This window comes from Egretta garzetta, unplaced genomic scaffold (genome assembly GCF_000687185.1).
Source record: "Egretta garzetta isolate BGI_Z169 unplaced genomic scaffold, ASM68718v1 scaffold231, whole genome shotgun sequence".
Lineage (NCBI taxonomy): Eukaryota > Metazoa > Chordata > Aves > Pelecaniformes > Ardeidae > Egretta > Egretta garzetta.
Genome location: NW_009258727.1, coordinates 58,526 through 73,991, shown reverse-complemented (window position 1 = coordinate 73,991; position 15,466 = coordinate 58,526). Strand labels below are relative to the sequence as shown.

At 43.8% G+C, this 15,466-nt stretch overlaps 1 protein-coding gene across 4 annotated transcripts in view; it reads right to left on the bottom strand.

Annotated features, from left to right (window-relative positions):
- ANKRD6 (ankyrin repeat domain 6) overlaps window positions 1–11,875 on the bottom strand; it is a 36,354-nt gene extending 24,479 nt beyond the window's left edge. For all 4 annotated transcript variants that reach the window (XM_009649038.2, XM_009649039.2, XM_009649040.2 and 1 more), the window contains exons 1-2: window positions 11,756–11,875; window positions 1,144–1,242 (exon numbers count right to left, since the gene is read on the bottom strand). In XM_009649038.2, coding sequence (XP_009647333.1) covers window positions 1,144–1,242; window positions 11,756–11,875 — 219 coding nt within the window. The remainder of the gene's footprint in view (window positions 1–1,143; window positions 1,243–11,755) is intronic.
- Between the last annotated feature and the right edge of the window lie 3,591 nt (window positions 11,876–15,466).

Here is a 15,466-nt window from a genome sequence, read left to right as displayed (position 1 = left end):
GGAAAGAATAAAGAGCGCAGGAAGCAAAATTTCATCCTAGAAAAACAAGTTTCCCAGTAGAAAGCTGGCTGTACCAGTACCCCAGTCCTAAGCTTGTCAGACAGACTGTTCATGTCTCACAGGGAAGCAGTTACTCATGCAGAGAAGGAAACCAGTTTTCCAATTTCTGTAGGTATTTAAGACTTTCTAGATGCAAACAAATGCCTAAAGGGATTTTCAAAAGGCACCTAGACATTTCCAGTGTCCTTTTAAATAGTCATACAGGTGCCTCTACTAACCACCTTTGGCCCCCTAGGTCCTTTGAAGAATCTATACCTTATTTATTACAGGGGGAACAAAAGCAATCCTTCCTCAAACTTGTTCCAGCATGCTATCAGAAGTTAGCAATGAATCTGAAGAAGTCATGGTTATTCAACTGCTGTTGCACATTTCAGCCTACACCTTTGTTCATCTGAATGAAGTAACTAAAACCATGTACTCAAACTGGCCACTCCAACGTGCCTTAAAGCCTGGTCCAAGATTAGAACTATTCTTATGGAAAAATGAGAAATTCCAATAACTGACATATTTTACTAAACGAAACCAAACTACCATTGGCTATATTCAAAGCTGGTTTCGTTGTGCTGATGCTTTACCACACGACGGCCTCACAGATGTGACCACCCCCACATCAAGCGTGGCTGCCAACAGGACGACTTCCCTGCGACACCACACAGGGCTCCAGGCAGCCGCTCAATATTCTATATGCTGCGGCATGTGTCTACACAAAAGGCATCTCATCGGATGCAAACATCGCAACGGATTGTGTCCCCTACCTGACATCCCCCAGTGGGTTCCCGTGTGGTACAACAAGCTCTTATTCATTTCTGCACCAAAAGGCAGACGATGACTCTTTGCTGCTACTCACACCAGCCTGGCACAACCAGAGCTCTCATTAAAAGCTCTTGAGCATGCGGACCAAGCTATTCATTAAAAAACACCACATTTTACTTTGTCTCCCATGCAGTTTTGCATCTCCAAATTAGAAAACACAGAGACAGATTTTGTTTCAATGTAATCCTACTTCAAAGAAGTGAAGGCCTACCCTTATTTGCAAATTATCTTTTCCCCTCCACCCCAAGTAAGAAGGCTGTATCTACTTACATCATCCTGAATATCGAGGTCACAGCCTGCCTTCAACAAAACCTGGACAACATGGAGGTGACCCTTGTGGGCAGCAAGATGCAGGGGGGTCCGGCCATGCTATGAATGAGAAGAAAATAATAACACCTTAAGGTGAATTTTTATGCATGGTTGTTGAACAGAATTTTATCTTCTTTTCCTCATTCTTCTGGTCATAATTCTCTCTCTGAAGCCTGCAATAGCAGCAGTTGGCATATATTAGTGTAGCAAAGGCTTTACCTTAGTTTTGTGTATGCTGAAAACTCCTCCTCCCCCTTCTGCAACATTTCAGTTTAACCCGATGATACTCTACAAAAAGGATATTATATTCACGTAAGGATACTTCCTTACAAATTCAGATCTGGCTTTGGGTCCATGCCTAAAAAGAATTCACGGCCCTTTTGTTTCTGTCCTTCTGGAGCGCAGAATTGTCAACTGCTTTCAACTTACTCTGTACGACAAAGTTGCAATAGCGGGCTAACTCATATATTGTAATGGGTACCATCTTTGCTATAGGAATAAGAATTACTGGCCTGTTGTGTATGACGCACACTCCCCTTAAAAGAAATGGAAGACTTGCAGTCACTCCAAGTGACTTCATGTGTATGACAACCAACCTCATTTTGCCAAAGATTTGTCATGTTTTTTTAGAAACTACTTATTTTTAAACATTACCAAGCTCTAATCCACATGAAAGTAAGAGTATAAAATAGTCATGACTAATACAATCTATAGTGTAATCAAGGACAGTACCCTAATAAACAGAAGGACAGAAAAGCTTTAATTAGTGAGATGGAAACATGATCTATGGTTTTAGGAGAAAAAAAAAATTGTAATATGACAGTAAAATATTTTAAGAGAATAGCATCTCCCCAGAAAATGGGTTCCAAAAATCTAAGTGAAATTACAAGAGGAAAACAATAGTTACTTGTAACTGAGCCCTGCTTGATCAGCCTTTCGCAGAATTTAAAATGAAACATTTCAGGAAAAGGGGAATAGGCTGCTTCTCCTACATGAGGCATAAAAATCAATTTGAAAAGAAGCTGAAAGAGGGAAGAGCTTGTAAGAGGCAGTCTGCACAACAGAGAACTACAAGAAGTGATTCCCTAAAAATTCAATCCGTACAACCTGAAAAAGAAAACTCATAAAGGAGAATCAAGAATTAGCTCCTGCTCAGGCAAGTATATATGTGTACGTGTGTGTGTACGTGTGTGTCTGTATAAAGCATCAACATGAAAAGTAAGTGAAATGCTTTAAGAACAACTGTTAAACAGCAACACTCTAAAACTGTTCACTGCAAATTTTTTTTCACTGTAATTAAGAAAACAGGATTCCAGCCACTGGTAAAATCACAGAGTATCTTCACAAAGAATCCCGTTTTCTCTACCAGGCATTTTATGAGATAAAGAAGAGTTACATTCCTCTTCACACATATTGTTATATGTCTATTCCTTCATTACTGCTGCTGTGATTTTCTATTTTTCCATGCAAAGATTTACCCTGCAAAGGAAGATAAAGGGCCCTAATACATCAGTAACAGAAGGAGCAAACACCTCAACAGCTGACTGACAGTAGTAAAGTAAGCAGAAGGCAACAATCAGCTTTTGATGTTCTAAGCAACTTCTCCAGGGGGAAAGATACATCAAGTAAATAAAAAACCAAACTCAAGACAGGATTGTTTTCACACAGCAAATCCCATACCCGCACAGCTGGTAAAGCCTTGGGGATTCAGACTCTTCAGAGCAAAAAGGAAAAGCCAACACTGAAATCCACAGAATGGCTGGGGACAAGATGCCCATGTCATTACTGACTAGTTGTGCCGTGCTTTGAAAATGTTAAAAGCTGATTAACTGTACTACATTATTGACCTGAAGGGCCAGACCTAAGGGAAAAATCCTCATCCATGCTGACACGCGGGTGTCTCAAAACCCAAATGTTGTCTCCTGTTAGGCGGCAGCAGCTTATTCCCATGTGGGAAATGTCCATTCCTGCCCTGCTGGAGGCGTGGGAAGGGCTCGCTTTTGACTGTCACCACCGCCCCTGGGCACCATCCCGCTTGGCTGCTTAGGCACTTCTCACTGGGCCTGGCCACAGGTCCCTAAACACCTGCCCCTATGGCGAAGGGCACTGAGCTGCACCAAGCTCGCTTCCTTCTCCATCACCCTGGAGGAGAGCCAGGGCTACGTGGCTGTTCCAGGTAACTCAATAGCCAGGAGGCATAAAAGTCTCCAGGCAACACGGGGCGGGGGGAGAAAAAGAAGAAAAAAAAAAAAAAGAAGCCAGATTGACAAATCGTTCCCAGCTATGAACAATATGTTTGCATTACGAATATGTGCTCCAGCACGTTCAGGTTTATGGGTTCTGACTTTCTACATTACTTAATGGCAATAAGTAAATCACCTAATCCAGGCATCTCACTTCCCGGCAGATTACTAATATATCATGAAAACAATTTATAGCAATCTGTTCACAGAGCAGAAAAAATCCCAAACAAACCCCACTTGAAGCCAGCTCGTGTACTTTAAAAGGAAAACAGTGTCAACTACATGCATATATCCCAGCAGGGAAACTTTCTGATAAGATAACCATCTCTAACCACTGAAGAAATGCTGAGGTGCAGCCAAAGGTACTGCGTTAAAAATAAACTATGAAAGCAGAGTACAACTTTATTCCAATATGAGGGACTTGTTTTCCTCACCCAACACACCTTGCTAGGCAATCGCCACAGAATGTGCCTGGTGGCAGGGCACAAGTGCAAGAAAAGGCTGCAAAACTGCAGAAGATCCAGACCACAGGACCTTCACCTGCCCATTCAGTGCCTTAAGGCACATTAAAATAAAGCTGCCCCAGGGAAAGGTCTTATCCGGATGAGGCTGCCCTCACCCCAGGGAGCACCATGTTCTCCTGTCACTGGGACCAACCCGTCCCCCCTTCTCGATAGCTGGGCAGCCTCCCCACGCTCATGGCCAGCCACAGGAGATGGGTGCCAGAGGAGGAGAGGGCACTTGCTGGAAGAGGCTGGTGCAGGGCCAGGGAGAGCTGCAAGCAGGGTTGCTTGGCTGCTTCTGTCACTCAGCGAACAGAGATTCACATTAACTGTGCATTTCCCCTGTCGTCATTCCCAAGCATTCAAAAATGTCAGCCAGGTCCACAGAATTCAGGTTTTTGTTTTAAAAAAAATAAAAAATATATTGAAACAGAAGACTAGAGGATTATTTTTATTCCAGAGTGTTTGCGTGTTTCCAGATTCTCTATCCAAAACCATAGGTGCAGAGGCATCCCACCTATTGGAGACCCGTAGAGAGAGACCTTCAGAGACCAGAGCTACTGCATACATGCAGACCTTCAGCTCTTCCCACCCTAAAGGAAAACTATGACCCTGGGGGAGTGGGAAGGAGGATCAATTCCAGCACATTACACTGATTAGAGGCTCAGGCTTTTGGAAGAGCACTGATCTTCTTGAGATTAATCACAACCCTGCAAGAACTGGCAATGCCAGATTTTCTTTTTCTTCCCAGTAACATAAAAATGAGAGCAGAGATGGGAGGTACAGCTGGACACAGTTCCAGTACAGGCAATGCAAACACTGGAAAAACACTCCCACCCACCTCCCCATGCAAACATATACATATATACACAGGTATGTATGTACATATGTATGCACACACCAAACTAGAACAAACTATGAGGGAGAGACAGGCGATTTGGGTGCCCTTCGTGCTGTGATGACAACCTCAGAGAATCGCAATCTTTGGCAAGAAACTTTCAACAGGTCTGTGCCATGGTGGGAAGCCCTAGCAGTGGCAGCCAGAGCTCCTCTTGCCCGCCCCTGGTCTTCTCCCTCATGTCTGCAAGTCAATCCAACAGCCCTTTATGCCAGCTGTGAAGGAGACTGCTGATGGGCTAACAGGACTTGGTTTTTTTTTTTTAAATAAGATTTTTCTCTCGCAACAATGCATCCTACCCGAAGTATCTAGGAGGAAGAGGAAGGAAGGCAAATTTTCCTCTGCATGCCTCCTCCATAAAGACATTTCACACTCACCATTGCAGCTCCAAAGAGGGGATTTACTTAACCTAAATACACGCATGGGTCCTGGTGGGAGAGGCAACATATACAAACAACAGTGTCTCCTACAGATGCTCATCGCAAGGAGGCAACACTAAAACCAGAAACTCCTTAACATGCAGATTAACATCTTAAAAGCTTGTGTGCATTTCCAAATATGAACTGTAATGGTTTGGGGGTTGCTACAGAAATACAAATGAGAGACTGCTACAGCTTGGGATTAATGAACCAATAAAGCTGTCATTCATATAAAAAAATACGCAATTTGGACTTCTGTTCAAATGTAAATAATAGTTTCAGCAGGCAACAAATCATACAAATCCTCCCATGTCATGGGCTTATTGACAAAATAAATGGGACCCTACTGCATGAAGGTTGCAGCTTCCAACAACCGTGACGCGCTGCTCTAGCTATGGGGCGTATCAGGTTGCAGCCAAGCACAGTAAACAGCCACATGAATTTCAGCAGTAAAATGCAAGGGTAGGGGGTTGGTTTGTATTCAGTCTGTATTCTAACTTCCAGACATTGACAGGCTGCTGTCGAAACACAACGGTTTTAAAGCAGAATTTTCTTAGAGCAGCTGCCAGTGTATGCACTCTGCAACCAAATCCATACTGGGGGGCCTTAGCACCACAAGCCACATGATCTCTCCTTGTGTTTATGTATTTGTAGATACTTTTATGCAAGTACATTCAGTTCTCCATCTCACCCTGCTACCTGTGCTGCACACAGACTTATTTATTCATCCATTCCACTGGGGGTTGCTACAGAAATACAAATGAGAGACTGCTACAGCTTGGGATTAATGAACCAATAAAGCTGTCATTCATATAAAAAAATACGCAATTTGGACTTCTGTTCAAATGTAAATAATAGTTTCAGCAGGCAACAAATCATACAAATCCTCCCATGTCATGGGCTTATTGACAAAATAAATGGGACCCTACTGCATGAAGGTTGCAGCTTCCAACAACCGTGACGCGCTGCTCTAGCTATGGGGCGTATCAGGTTGCAGCCAAGCACAGTAAACAGCCACATGAATTTCAGCAGTAAAATGCAAGGGTAGGGGGTTGGTTTGTATTCAGTCTGTATTCTAACTTCCAGACATCGACAGGCTGCTGTCGAAACACAACGGTTTTAAAGCAGAATTTTCTTAGAGCAGCTGCCAGTGTATGCACTCTGCAACCAAATCCATACTGGGGGGCCTTAGCACCACAAGCCACATGATCTCTCCTTGTGTTTATGTATTTGTAGATACTTTTATGCAAGTACATTCAGTTCTCCATCTCACCCTGCTACCTGTGCTGCACACAGACTTATTTATTCATCCATTCCATACTTACACAAAAACATGCCTATCCATGTAGAAAGCCTGAAAACAAAAACCAAGTCTTGTCACATCGTTCACACTGTTGATTTGTTAGACTGTTCTCCATGAACAACCTGCTCACTCAAGTCCGCAGAAAGTTTCTCATTGACCTCAACAGGCCTTCAGCAAGTCCCTAAATCTCTGCTAGTCCCCTTTCGTTTATTTTTATTTATTGTTTAAAACAGAGACAAGTAGTTTTTCAAACTTAAGGAGCACAAATATGTGAAAGCACTGAAGTATATTTCTTTTTTTGTTCCTGTCTTAACTTAAAAAGGAAGAAGAAAAAAAGATTGTTTTAAAGAACACAACATGCGCTGAAGTTGAAATCCTGATGACAAAACCACAGGTACCCCAGCTTTATGGAAGTGTTGCCATATGGCAGGCTCATACTAAGACTAGTTAAAAAAATCAAATCAAACAAACAAACAGAATTACTGAATCAAAGCAGAAGGACTACCTTTTTCATTTCCACATTTTTTTTTCCAAATTATCATCACTTCTCTGCAGAATTCAATTTTATAGCTATAATCTTAGTGATACACTCTTGCAGAAAAGCTATATTCTACTTCCCTTTGAAAAAATACTCATAAAACCCATGGCGCTACACAAATTACATTAAAACTGCCTGTACTAGCTTTATGACTTCCCCTGGCAATCTTTTTCATGTTTAACAGAGACGTGGCACACTCCTCGTGTGCGTGCTTGCTAATACACAGCTTTTCCTGGCCCTATTAATTCTCACTATTGAATGCTATGCCCTGTGCTGTAACGCCCCAGTGAAACCCAACACCCAGTAATGCTTTGTTTTGGGGAGCCATAAGGCAGAGGTTCAGACCTGGAAATTTCATCTCCAGGCATGGAGCAAGCCAGCTTTAAGGGCTGCTGTTCCCCCAGAAGTGCCCTGTTTCAGCCAGGCATCCTTGGGATACACCAGAAGTGGATACTTGGGAGGTGAAATCTCCCTTCTCTCCATCCTCCAGGCACTGTTCTGGGGACAAGATCAAAAGAACAACCAACCTGATCTGAGATGTCACTACTACTGTTCCTCCTGGGCTACTCTGAGTGGTTCTCAGCCCTTTCGCTAACCTATCTCAACTCAGAAAATCCAAAGAAAAATAACCCAGGAAAACAACATCCTAGGAGGACAGCAAGACAGACTAGCTCAGCAAAAGTTCCAGCACTTTAATGTCGAAGATGCAACTGTCAATAACTTTACTGAAAGAAAGCTCTACTACAGAAGGGACTAGCTTTCTTGCTTGAAAGAAGAGAGTTAATTATACCAGGCTCAGTTCTTAATTTTCCAGCTTTTGCAGCATCTTCACCAAAATACTTTATAATAAAGGCACCTGCTTGTTAGGTCAGCCAATTTGTATGTTCGGGCTATTTTTTGCCCTTTTCATAAAGAAAACAGCTATGAATTTCATGCCTGTGAAGACTGTCAGACAAAAAGGCACAAAAACGGAAATCACCTCTTCATCCTACCAGGCAGAGCAGGAACAGAGCATCCTGGTCAAGAAAATGCCCAAAGCAGAGCCATGAAGCCTCACGAACTGAGATCCAGACTGTCTCTTGGCCACCACCCCACATGGTGGCAGATATCCCGGCACCAGAATGAGCGCTTGATGTATGTGCAAGGCAGGGCCACCAGCCCTCTCCCACTCTGGGCTCCCTGGCATCAGATTGTCAGCAGCGCTGTGACCTGCTGGCCATCAGCTCTTTAGGTATTTTAAAAGGCCCCAAACCTGGAAAAAGTCCCAGTGTCCCTCACTGGAGTCAGGGAAGATGCTGGAGTGCACACTTCCATATTGACTTCACCTGCACAGATGCCTTGCTAGTAATGCTATCAAAACAAAACAAGCGGATCCCCAAGGAAATGCTGAAGTGAGCACCTGGACATACTAATTCTCCATTGAATCTTGAATCTTTCCTACTATTCTTCTTCTGAAATCATATAGTTAGAAGTGAAAAAAATAAAATACTATTTTGCAGCTGAATTGTTGTTTACTGAAGCAGCAATTAACCACATCATATGATCTTCCCTATAGATAGTAAAAATAGAACTGGACGAGCTTGCCAGCTCTCCAGCATTTGATAGTACTTGGTGTGTTACAGAAAATATGCTTCATTTTTCTATAGCCATGCTCAATTAATCCAGTCTGAATAAAGAATTCTCTAGCATTTAGCTCTAGATCCTGGTCACTTCAAGCTGTGGCTCTGCATGGTGTTTTTCCATGAGAATTGGTCTATGCTTACAGAAGCGTATCAGAAATAAATTTTAAGCCTGAAGTGGTGTGGGAACTTGTTCCCTCCCTCCAAAGAGCTTTGTCTCTGCATGTCTTTTTCCAATAAAACTCTGATAGAATTCAGCAGAAATTTTGGCTGAGAAGTACAACCCCCTCCCCGTCTTTTTTTTTCCTTTGGAGCAAATCCCTAGAATTTAAAATTAATTTGACAGAACAAACTGAAGACTTTGAATAAAAGCAGAAGATACAGGTATAAAAGAACTAAGGCATGCACATGAATAAATTAATTTTTATGCCTCATTTGCAACGGGTTTTATCTCAGGGAGGGGAGAGGGATCTAGGTTTCGATTTATCTGAAAGCTCAATCAGTAATTCCCCACTACAGCAAGCACGCCATCTAACTTCCATCCTAAAATTAACAGCCCCTATCCCGAAAGCAGTTCTCATTTTGTGGCTCTTCTGCTTATTGAAAGACTGCACAAGAACCTGTCTCTGATAGCTAAAAAATCACGTCAAACTTCCAGTTTAAATATACTTGAGGCTAATTTATATGTGCTTGCTCCTGCGACAACCTTGTCCTTGACTTTAAATGGCTCTTTCTTCCAGCTTTTGTGTGTCACCAGATTAGCCAGCCAAGCTCTTCCAGGGTATGTTTATACAGCCTTTCATAGGCAAATATGCATATGCTCTCCCTAAGCAGCTAGCTGGCTGGGTGAGAGCCAGATGCAAACTGGATGCTGTGTAGAGCTGGATAGGACATTACTGAGCCTGAACTGATGGGCTTTGATGAGGGCAGCCACTTGGTCTCATGCCTCTTGGTTCACATTGAGCTCACCTCTATCTGGCTCACAGCACAAGAAGAATAAGTGCGTGAGCACCTCCAAAATACTCCATGCACGTAGCCTAGCTTGCTCCTCTGAGAGCCTCTCTGCTCCTCTGTGCACTCCTCCACAGTCTTGCTGCTCTGACTTCATCTCTTCTGAGCAGGGCTTGTCACGGAGCTACCCAAGTACCTCGTCTGTGCTGTCTGCTGATGTGCCAGGATGCATCCAAAATGACAAGAGGGACAACTTTAGTTGTTCCCCCCTCTCCGGGCCCCATGGGGATGACCCACAACCTCTAGAAAATGGTTACAATCCCATAGCGCCAGGTCAGCTACGGGGATGGCCTCTCAGCCCACAGCTTTCCACCACCAACACGCTGTGCCTGGGCGCAGTTTTGCCACTCACTGAGCTTTGGTTTGATTTTCCACGCAAGGACTGAACAACAAAGCAAGTGCAAGAAGGAGGTAGCCACCTATATTGTCTAGGAAAGAAAAACTTGCGAACCCTAGCAAATCTGCGTTTTATCACATTAACCTGATTTTCTGTTTGAAAGTCAGATCTGCACAATTTGCTGCTTACTGTAATTAACGTGTTGATAACTGCATAACAACCTTAACAATGAGAAAGTGTCAATTTTGTATTTGAATTGTGGATTAGGCTCGCTAATTCCATGAAACAGTTAAATCAAAGCCATGATTATTCTGGCAACCATTACAAAGGACACGGCATTTTATGTTCAAACAGTGTGGAAGCTGGATTTGAAATTGCATTAATGCACAAATTTATACAAAGCATGGCATCCTTTCAGTCATTTGTGTATTTTCAGGTAGGTCCCTCAGTAGTCTCAGAGCTCATGATCTTGAAAAAACGAAAACCCCAAACCAACAACAAAACCCCGAGCTACCATTCAGACATCTGTAAGTCAGTATTTCCTGATCTATTACTGACTACTTTAAGAGCTGTTCATCAGCTACAGAGCCGCTTGGACAACAGAGCCAAACAGGCACCTTTATGGGACCATTCATGTTTATTACATCTGTGTTTTGTATCTATCAACAAGAGACCACTTCGTTTTGGCAAACAAAACTTATAAACACCAGTTGTCTTTGGATCACTGCAGCTTTCAAAATAAATACTATCTACAACCCAAACACTGCAAAGGGATTGAAAACAACTGTCCCTGACAGATAAAAAGAGGAAAATGCAGATCACTTATCAAACGTACTCACATTTGCTTTCTGTCTGTAAATATTGGCCCCCGTACATATGTAATGTTCAAAACCAATATGGAAATACAAATAAAACTAGATACGATGGAGAACAACAGTTCATCAAAACAGGACGTCCCAAATTTTATGTTACACCTCTAAAGATCTAACTTACCTAATTCTTTTTAAGGGTTTTTGCTGATCAAACCTTCTCTACAACAGCCACTTCTATGTCACCTTTTATACGCTAGTATTATTTATAAGTTGTTGAGTGTTAGGAAGAGGTGAGTATCAGTTCAAACTCTCTTAATATCCAAGCAGAAATCCTTTGATGCTGACCTCATCTCGAAGGTACACAGTTTGCAACCCCCGAGTTTGGAACTGACTGGGGACTACAGGGCACGAATCAATGAAGATGTCGGGTATAAGCGAGGCTGCTGTATCAAGAGACTTCAGCGGCAAGAAACGCTCTCTGCATACCTTTACCCTAGCGCAACAGGTGGCTTTCCCCCATCCCCTCACCCAAAAAAATGGGCGCTCTGAACCGCCTTCCCCCGACAGTGATGAATCGCTCCATTCATCAGTTTGCGCAGTGTTCAAAAGTCAATGCACGCTTTGAAAAATGTCGCTGCCCCTCCGCCGACACACTGCGTTTCTAAGGACTCGGCGTTCACCACAGCTGCGTCCACTGGGAAGCGTAGGAATACAAGACACGCACTATACTGTAAATTCACATGAGCTATGAGGTATAAACTTTAAGGAAACCTAAACACTAATCTCAGTCACATTCCGAACGGGAAAGCTACGAGGGCATTTTCAACAGACAATGGTCTAGGAGTTATGTTAGTTCCCAGGCATTTTGCAAAGCGTTTTTCTCTTGTTACCTTGGTAACTGCTACCTTGGCACCCTTGTTGATAAGCTGCACCACATTCTCCACTTGGCCTTTGTAGGCAGCTACGAGCAGGCGTTCTGAAAGCACGGCGACCACATCCTGCTGGCTCATGAATTAGGAGAGAAAGGTTTTCAGGTTTCTTCGGTCCAAAAACAAAGGCTTGGGATCAGTTCAAGCAGCATGTAGGCAGACGAGGAAGGACCCCAGCTCCCTGGTCCGTGACGTTATTGCTATGCCATCCTCTGGACCTGTGGATCAGAAAACAACACTGCTGTCAGCAAGGTTTCAGAGACGGAAGCACTGCAGCAGCTCCACCCCGAGTGTTCGTCTTCGCATTGCTTTGGGAGGGGGTGACAAAAAACCCTTGGAGCCTCCTGAAGACATTGCACTTCTGTTGCAGTGCAGAGGGACATAAGACAGAAGCATGCTTTCAGTGTGCCCTCATTCCCCTAGTTTGGGACAAAAATCCTTAAACTTTCTGAGAGCTTAACTCTCTTTTGGCCCTACCTGCATTTGTGTGGCTCCCTTTCATTTTCTCCTTCCCTGCAGGGTTCCCAGACAGTAATTAGCCAAGAACGGGTTAACTACCTCCACTGCTAATAGTAGCTCAGCCCATGTTGGCCAAGGGAACAAGGATACGTTATAGTTACTGGCTGCTGATATAAATATATAAGCCTCTGCCCTAGAAGGACTGCGTGCAGTCAGCAATTAAAGGCAGCTGACTGTTCCCCTCTCGAGTATAAAATGCTTCACAGCCTCCCCCGAACCATCCCAAGGACACCTTTGGGAGGGACCACAACCTGCAACTGGGAAACACTCATCTTTGCTGTCAGCAAGAAATGATGTTCTCTCTGCAGTGCTGACACCATGCCACACTGACCCCAGAAACAATTCAGATTTAGCACTCATCATGCAAACTTGTGAACATGTTCTTCTTCCTGGGCTCCACTGACCCGTCCAATGAGCCACTGGAGCTGAAAAGAGATTTCTGATATAATTCCAAAAAATGTATCCACAGATCACTTTGATGGATCACTTTGTAGGATCCAGAACCTGCCCAATTTGGGAGGATTTCAGCTTTATCTGTGCTTTTCACACTTTGGTATTTAATTGTTTCAGTACGGGAAAACCACCTTCAGACAGCCAGTGTGTATACAGATGATGGATCTTTCTCTCTTGAAATATCACTGCACTGCTCCTTATCAGGTACCAGTATTACAGGCTCTGCATAGTCTAAGGGTAATTGGTGCAGGGACTAGATGATCTTGGAGATTGATAGTGGAACAGAATGTCTTTCACCCTTATGTTACCCCTTTGAATCCATCTCAAAACAGCAATAACTAAAAGCTATTACTGCCTAATGGCTTTGATGCCCCCCTAAATTGATTTGTTTGTCTCAATTTAGCTAATAGCACAAAACCCTCCCCATGATAATCCCACCACTTAGAATACTGACATTTTTGCTAACAGCTTCATCAGGGAGCTCATCACCAGAACAGTGGAAAAGATTTTGTTTCCATCCTCATACCAGGAAGACACTCCCAGCAACAAGGAGAAAACGCATGGGTGTGGGTAGTTGTGGCACATGAACTCCCCATCTTCTAAATACTGAGGGTGAGACCTTTTAATGAACGTCACTCCAATGTTATAAGATCGTATGCACCAGTACACCTCTGCAACAAAAAAGTGCTGTAGCCCTGATTAATTGAATGGTTAATAGGGTACCATGATCCCTGTGGCCCCAAAGTGGTATCCAAAGTCCTTGGACCCTGCAGGATCACTGATCTACACTAAAAGTTTTTGATCACAAGCTCGCGTACATTAAAACCACGTTGGTTCATTTGTAGTAGTAGAAGATAGTTGCAGAATTTAATTTGTACTTTTATGGTAATTTCCATTAATGACTCTTAAAATGCTTTATGAGCATTCATTCTTACAACACCCTCTGAGGTGAGTATTATACTTAAGAATATTACATGCATTTTAGAAAAGGGCCCTTTAAAGCACAGGAAAGTTCCCGCTTTCTCCAAGGTCAATAGAGAAGTTATGTCAAAGCCAGGAAATAACTCCAGATGATTGACTTTTTTAATTTCTAAGTATAAGCATTAGCTAATACTATCTCCAGGTAAAATATTGAGGCTAGCTTCTCTTTACCATCCTCTTGCTTTCTAGTTGTGAACATGTTTGGAGCAACATGGAAATAGCTGCACATTTATTCAGAGAAACAAGACAAAAACTTTCTGGGTCTCAAAAGCAGCACAAGAACGGACAACAGAGAAGTGGTGCTGCACCCTGTGCCACTGCACCGGTCTCACCCACACCCTCAATGTGAGAGACACAGTTTGGACACCCTGGCAAGGCGGAAAAGATGGAAGCAAGAAGAAAAATCCCTTGATTCCTTCACCAGCACCGTACACATCATACCCTGCCCCTCCAGCACAGTGACGTGCCCAGTATAGTACAAGCCACATAAAAACCCCAAGAAATACAGATGGCCTACACTTAATAATTTGATCTGTGAAAAGCAACCCAAATTTCAGTCTCACCTCCCTAAGTATTTGCTTTCCAGTGACACATGTTACCGATGTCAGGTGAACCCCCAGCCCAGCCGCCCTGCTCCCAGTGCCTCCCTGACCCTCCCATACATCCCAAAGCAGCATCTCCGCAACCCAGGAGCACTTCCCACTCCTCCCCTCTGTGACGGGCACACAGCGCAGGGCAAGCCTTTCAACAGGGATCTTTCTCCGTGAGCTTTTCAGGCAGTGATATGGTTTGTTTCTGTGTCAGCCCTTGCCTGTGCAGGGGTAGTTCCCAGATGAACTGTACCAGCACGTGCTTGTCCCCATTCTTACACCTAACCTGGCTGCCCATACACTGGATGGAGCCATGCACAATAACTGACAGCTCTGTGCATCTTAAAACACCTGTGGTCAGACCCTATTTGGTTTTCTTACCTCTTAAATTTGAAAGAAAGCAGTAACATAAATGACACTGAGAGATTTTCCTGACATGCTGACGTTTCTGAGCAAATTCACAGAAACTGTGGCTGCTTGTTACATTTTAGCCACACGACTAGAAACACGCTAACACCTCAAATGACTCGCAACAGCGCAAAGTTTAGTTCCTCCACGATAGTCTGGTTAACAGGTACATACCTACACAAGGTAAACACTGGAAATCGTACTCACTTCCTAGTTTGATTATTCTCCCTTTCTCTTGCTGCCTTCCCATTACTGCAGTACGTTCCTCCCCGGAGATCATGAGCCTCTTCAGCCTGCCATGCCCTGCCACGCTGGAGTGACAGACTGCGACACCACCACTGTCATCATGTAGTTTGCCTTCTTGCCTTTTCCAGCGCTTGGGTCACATATAAAAGCACAGCAAGGAGTTTACTCGGCTATCGGTCTTTTACAGATGACTCCCACGTTGTCCAAGTCTCCGGCAGCCGTCGGTCCCCTTTCCAGGAGGGCAGTCACGTCGCAAGCCCGGCTCCTGCTCTGGGCTGTTTCGCAGACGGGCACTCGCACAACAGGTCACATTCCCCACACCGGCTGCTTTACATCTCCTCAGCTGGGATTATTTGTAACTCAGAAAAGCGTGTCCAATTAGCATAGGAAGCCCGGACAACTGAAAGACCAACTCTCCTTTTCTCCTGAGCCAGTAGGAAAAGGCGATAGGTGATGAGCAGGAGGGGGAACAACC